General features: G+C 46.4%; 1 protein-coding gene across 1 annotated transcript; it reads right to left on the bottom strand.

Annotated features, from left to right (window-relative positions):
• Positions 1 to 433: 433 nt before the first annotated feature.
• Positions 434 to 3,738, bottom strand: LOC306760963 (dehydrogenase/reductase SDR family member 13-like). The gene is made up of 5 exons (XM_079247021.1): positions 3,218 to 3,738; positions 3,025 to 3,143; positions 2,822 to 2,945; positions 1,108 to 1,434; positions 434 to 866 (listed from the first exon to the last, which is right to left on the bottom strand). The coding sequence occupies exons 1-5, from the start codon at positions 3,342 to 3,344 to the stop codon at positions 607 to 609; spliced, it is 957 nt and encodes a 318-aa protein (XP_079103147.1). The 5' UTR covers positions 3,345 to 3,738; the 3' UTR covers positions 434 to 606.
• Between the last annotated feature and the right edge of the window lie 2,859 nt (positions 3,739 to 6,597).

Raw genomic sequence — 6,597 nt, 5'->3', positions numbered from 1 at the left:
GGCGACAGAGTCTGAATGGAAAACAAACTTTTATGTCCAGTGAATTTGTCCCTTCGCCGCCATCTTCCCAAGCGAGGAAACGTCACTGGTTGTGGCTTATGTCTAGCCAGAGCATCGCTGTAAGAACGCAACCCGACAACTTTCTGAGTCAGTGTTTACACGATACCAGCTGCGCTTTGGGAAAAGGAATATTCTACCGCTGTGAAACAGAGAAAACCCTTCCAGGCTGACACTTTTCATTCAGAACGGGGCGTAAACATGGATCGATAGAGTCCGATAGCGCTTTCAAACCCAATGCAGTCGCTGTATTCGGCTCCGTGTAGACGAGCGGTAGAGGGTGTGAACATACAGGGTGCCGAAGAGGATACTCTGTGTAGTTCAGATATAAAATACACAAACATAACTGTTCTGTTATTCCAGCTTTATTACATCTTCCACAAGAACAGATTACAGATTTATGAATGTGAGGAATGAGCCTGCTGTGGAGTTGGCTGTTTCCAGCTGAGGACAGAGAGGCGTTTGGGATCTAACGTGGCTGTACCATCAGATAAGACCTGGAGCCACTGATACGATGCAGGGAGAGCTCAGGGTCGTGCTGTTTCGGTTTTATGCAAGGCCACAAAACCTCTCACTGATCTCCCACAGTTTCTTAGCTGCAGCGTCATCCTTGGCTTTAGCGTAGACGTCTCTCACGGTGCAGTTTGAGAAGTAACGGCCACTGAGCGGTTCGATCCCCTCCTGGAGGGCGCAGTGCAGGGTGGTCTGGCTTCCCTGGACCGTGTTCTTGAAGAAAAAGGTGGTAATGGGCTTCAGGAAAATTACAAGAAATAGGCTTGCGTTCCTGGCCAGCTCGGAGTTGATCGCTCCTGCAGGAAGAGGAAATCAGCAGAGAAAGGTCTTCAGTTGGGTTTACGTCTTCCCGACCCAGGTGGGTCACATGACCTCATCATCATGCTACGTTTACTTAGCATGTGGTCACAGTGGCGTTTATACAGACCTGAATATAACTGGTAGAATAAAAGTAGCTTTAGACTTTACCAGTCTGGACCACCGTAGCGGACTGACCCTTACTGTGTGAAAGCTCTCTGGCCTTGTGGGGCCACCAACCTGGATGGAGGGAGAAGCAGGACACCTTGCTTCCCTGCAGTCTCTTGGCCAGCTCATGGGTGAAGAGGACGTTGCACAGCTTGCTGTCAGAGTAGATCTGGAGGACCTCCATGAAGGACGTCCCTGTTCCCAGGGCTCTCTTGGTGTTCAGACACTCAAAATCAATTTTTCCAAAGTTGTGTGCCATGGACGACACGTTGACTATCCTGCTGGGGCCGCACTCCTTCAGTCGGTCCAGCAGGAGGTGGGTTAACAGGAAATGGCCGAGGTGGTTCACGCCGAACATCAAGCCAAAGCCGTCCGTAGTCTGACCCTGCATGTAAACACCTGCAGACAAACGAGAGAACCCTCAGTCCTTCTTTCTGGTTTCATCAACAGGTGGAAACCATCTGATCTCTGCAGGAGATGCTGGTTTCTTTCTTACGCCGTGTTGTCTGACAAGAACCAGAGTAACGTTGATCTAGTGGAAGACTCCAGCTGACGGCGGTGAACAGAGAACATGGCTGCCAACAGCATGTCGTCCACATGCTCAGAAACATTACTGTCAGCAGAGCCACAACAGTAAAACCTGCCTGTCTTCTTTTTTTACTCTTGTTTAAGAATCTGTCCGCATGGCCCAGAATTGCTTCGTCTTTTATCTCATCTTTTCTTTTTTTAGACTAAAGATGTAGTTAAAATGTAAGTTATCTGAATGGGCGAAGCTCGGCGTTGTCTGCCAGACGCGGCGTGTCTGCAGCGATACGTTTAATCTTTCCATCTAAAGCTCCAAAATCAGATCCGGCCAATGAATAAACACGATTCCAACTAAAACTTACCACAAGATATGGCAGCACAACCCGCAGTCAACAGAAAATATGAGCACCGAGCTCACCCCACTTCCTCATCCATTCATCTAAACACACACACACACACACACACACACACACACACACACACACACACACACACGCCTTCCACCTGGATGCATCACCTGTGCAGACTCATGAATATTCAGTACTAGCATGGCTCCGACTCTAACAGCAAACATTTGCACAAACAAGTAGAAGAATAAATAATTTTTAAAAAGATTTTTTAGAACATTTTTGCATAAAATCTTAATAAAAACAGAAACTCAGTTCGTAGTTTATTAACATAAGAAAGTAAATGTGTCTTTTACCACAATCTGGCTTCTTTTTCATATTTGCAATTTTCTTTTATTTTGGTTCATTTTTCTACTTTGTTTCTGACCGTTTAGCTCAGTTTCTGTCCTCTTGTGATTTTTCCTTCTTGTTCTTGTGTGTTTGATGTATTTAATGAAGTTATAGTGTCATGAAACGTGAATCTGTAATGACATATGTGTTCCAGATGCGTGTGTTCAGCAGCACCAGCCCTCAGTAACCAGCGTGTGAAATATAAGCAGACATGGAGTGGGAGTGGTGGCGTCCCTTCTCCATCCAGTACAACCAGCAGCAACGACACAGACCTTGTGTCAGATCAGCTGATCCCTTTCTGTGTTTGTTCTGCAACATAATTCATGTTGAAAACCTGTTTTAGAACCAGAAAGTGGACATGATGAGAGGTAGAAGTAGCTCTGGTTCTACTTCTGAGTTAACAGTCCCCCTGCTGCAGTCAGCAGCTTGGTTAGCAATATGTACTGATGCCCCCCCCGTTCTCAGCCTCCTGGATACGGCCCTGCCTGAATCCACTGTGTGTGTGCTGAGGCGAGCAGTCTGACCTGCATTGTTGATGAGGATGTCCAGTCTGGGTTCAGACTTTAGAAAGGTCTCAGCAAAGCTGTGAATGGAGGCCAGGCTGCTCAGATCCAGCTGCATGAAGACCACCTGGCTGCTGCCACTCTCCTGGAACACAGACACATATCAGACGGATCTTTTCCTCCCCAGCCGCAGACACATAGGGAGATCTTATCTGGAGACTCACCCTTTTCACCTCCTCCAGAGCAGCTTCTCCTCGCTGCCTGGAGCGGCAGGCCAGGATGACTCTGGCTCCTCTCCGAGCCAGGTCAACGGCGGTGGTCTTCCCGATCCCCGTGTTGCTGCCTGCATGGGGACAAACAGGGTTATGGATCTGGATCTGGATCCTGACTGGAAAACCATGTCCTGCCTTTTCTCACCGGTCACGATGACAGTTTTCCCATGAAGCTTTGCTCTGCTGGTGCAACTTTTTCCCTTCACCACGATGTGCCGGTAGATGTACGCAACCCCGACAACAACCCCCAGGACCAGGATCAGGGTCGACATTGTTCCTGCCTCTGAGCCGCCAGGCTGACTGCTTCCACTGAGGCTGTCGGAGCACTTTGGACTCGCATTCCTACAACACACCCACTTCCTGTTTGGGCATGAGCTCGCTCTCTCTCTCTTCAGATTACAGCAAAGCCGGAAAAACTGGAATTGTTAGAAGTCCCGGGACTGAGGGCGTAGGTTCTGCAGAGAGCTGGCCAGACGGACCGCCGTGTTCCAACAAAGCTTAACTTTGTTCTTGATGTTAGAAAAGCTGAATAACTTCTGCTTTCATGAGGATGAGAACTCTCCCATCTTACATGCCTGATAGCGCTTGATGACTGACAGAGATTATTCTGTTTAGCTGATCAACAAAGATTTAAAAGAGTCACAACCTGCTCTTTTAATGTCTCCACCGTCCTCTCAACTGTTTGTGCTGTCCCAGTTAAAAGGCTCCTCCCAGTCCTCCCTCCCAGTCCACCCTTTTGGCTCCAGATTATCTTAAAACGAAGGCTACCAGAGATGCATGCTAAGCACCCTCTCCTATCCCAGAATTCATTGCGCTGCTGATAGAAAAGAATGAGCAGCATCGCGTCGGTGTAGTAGGCTCTGGTGCTGCGCACGGCTGGAGTAAAATCTGAAAAGTAGAAGAAAATAGAAACATATCAGATCATTGACATTTTCATTGCTATGCGGATGACACTCAGATCTACCTCTCCATGAAGCCAGATGAAACCAACCAGTTTCTTAGATTACAAAGATGTCTTACAGACATCAAGACCTGGATGACTGAATTTTCTCCTTTTAAACTCAGACAAGACAGAGGTCGTTATCTGAAAAACTTAGAACAAAATGATCCAGTAATGTAAATAATCTGTATGGCATTAATCTGGCCTCCAGTACCACTGTGAGGAATCTTGGAGTCATTATTGACCAGGACTTGTCTTTTAGCTCACATTTAAAACAGGTTTCTAGAACCGCCTTCTTCCACCTGCGTAATATTGCAAAAATTAGGGACATCTTGTCTCAGAAAGATGCAGAAAAATGAGTCCATGCCTTTATTACTTCCAGACTGGATTACTGCAATTCCTTATTTATGGATTGTCCCAAATATGCCCTGAAAAGCCTCCATCTGATCCAAAATGCTGCAGCGAGGGTTCTGATGAGGACTAGCAGGAGAGATCATATTTCACCAGTTTTAGCCTCTCTACACTGGCTCCCTGTTAAATCCAGGATAAAGTTTAAAATTCTTCTCCTCACATATAAAGCTCTCCATGACCAAGCTCCATTGTACATAAAAGATCTTATAGTTCCATATATTCCAAATAGAGCACTTGGCTCTCAGACTGCAGGTTTACTGGTGGTTCCCAGAGTCTCAAAGAGTACTATGGGAGGAAGGGCCTTTAGCTATCAGGCTCCTCTCTTATGGAACCAGCTCCCACCGTGGGTTCAGGAGGCAGACTCCCTCCACACCTTTAAGATGGAGCTGAAAACCTTCCTTTTCCATGATTCTTATAGTTAGGATATGAACATCTCCTGAGTTGGAGTCTGCATGTACGGGACCCAACTGTCCAGGGTCTGCTCTTTGCTCTTATAGTTATGGGTAGTCTAGCCATCCATTACTTATGTAGCAATGGGGATGTTACCTGATGCACTGAGAAGCACCTCGCTCTATTTCTCTAATATATTAATGTATAAATATATGTCAATATTGCCGTCTCTAACTTATTTCTCCATTTTTCCGCAGGTCTTTCCAAGTCATGACTCGATGCAATCAGTTGGTTTCTATTATAGGATATGTATGAATCGGCTTGAAATGATGTGAATGTAAAGTGTCCTGTGACAACATTGTTGTGAAGTGGCGCTGTACAAATAAAGCTGAACTGAATGGAGTCATCTCATGAATAGATTGTAGGTGTAAATAAATGCAGTTTATGAGTCATAAAAATATTAAAATACCAACAGATGAAATAAACTTTATGAAGAACTTTCATGCCAAAGGCAACACAAAGTGCTTTGCACACTTTTTTTTTTTCAAAAAAAGAATATAAAAAAATACAGGTTTTCACACCAAAGTATACAACTTAGAATATTAACACTGCAGCAGTTTAGCCTGAACATAGACATAATAAACATAGATGTCTATGAGCCGGTCTGACAGCAGTACTGATCCAGTCAACTCTTCCTACCTGAAGCTGAAGAGCAGAAATGATGTCACAGAAGATCTCCAGATGGATTTTGGGGTGAACAGTCATGTTATTTTTTTCTCAAACAGCGTTTTTCTGACTAACTGTTTTCTGGGTTTTGTTTTTTTAAAAGGCAGAAACTTGAGCGTGTTCCCACTACGCCACCAGTGGTGGTGGCTCAGGTGTTGACTGGATGGCTGGGAGGTTGGCGGGTCAAATCCCACTGACATTGTGTGCTTGAGCAACCCTTCTCTCCTCCAGTGACATCGCTGGTGTATGAATGCTCAGTGGTGATTGGCTGCCAGGTTTTTATGGTAGCTATGGCAACACACCTTTGCATCACCAGACCTGAATGATGTGAAGTTTTTCTGTCTTCTGTTCTTGTTTCCTGTTTTATTTTGGAGTCTTGCTGCTGTGTGTGTTGTTGTCCTTTTAGCTTCATGTTCATCACCTGGTTTGGTTTTCTGAGTCGTTTCTCCGTCCGCTCTGTGTATCTATACTCCTTTCTTCTAGAGTCTGATGGTCAGATCCTCCTGTCATGTCTCCCGTCCCCTTGTGAGGATTAAACCCTGGTCCTGCATCTGGTCTGCCTCCTGCCTCTCTGCTCCTCCAGTTTGGTCCCCACACCTCCCCTCATCATGCAGAGACTGCTGACACACCCAGCTGCACCAGGTCCAGGAGGAACCAGGAGGAACCAGCAGAACCAGAAGGAACCAGCAGAACCAGGAGGAACCAGGAGGAACCAGGAGGAACCAGAAGGAACCAGCAGAACCAGGAGGAACCAGGAGGAACCAGCAGAACCAGGAGGAACCAGAAAGAACCAGCAGAACCAGAAGGAACCAGCAGAACCAAGAGGAACCAGTGGAACCAGGAGATACCAGCAGAACCAGAAGGAACCAGCAGAGCCAGGAGGAACTAGGAGGAACCAACAGAACCAGGAGGAACCAGCAGAACCAGAAGGAACCAGCAGAGCCAGGATGAACCAGGAGGAACCAACAGAACCAGGAGGAACCAGCAGAACCAGAAGGAACCAGAAGGAACCAGCAGAACCAGGAGGAACCAGCAGAACCAAGAGGAACCAGAAGTAA

The sequence above is a fragment of the Telmatherina bonti genome (genome assembly GCF_933228915.1).
Source record: "Telmatherina bonti genome assembly, chromosome: 9".
Lineage (NCBI taxonomy): Eukaryota > Metazoa > Chordata > Actinopteri > Atheriniformes > Telmatherinidae > Telmatherina > Telmatherina bonti.
This window is presented reverse-complemented; position numbering and strand designations above follow the sequence as displayed.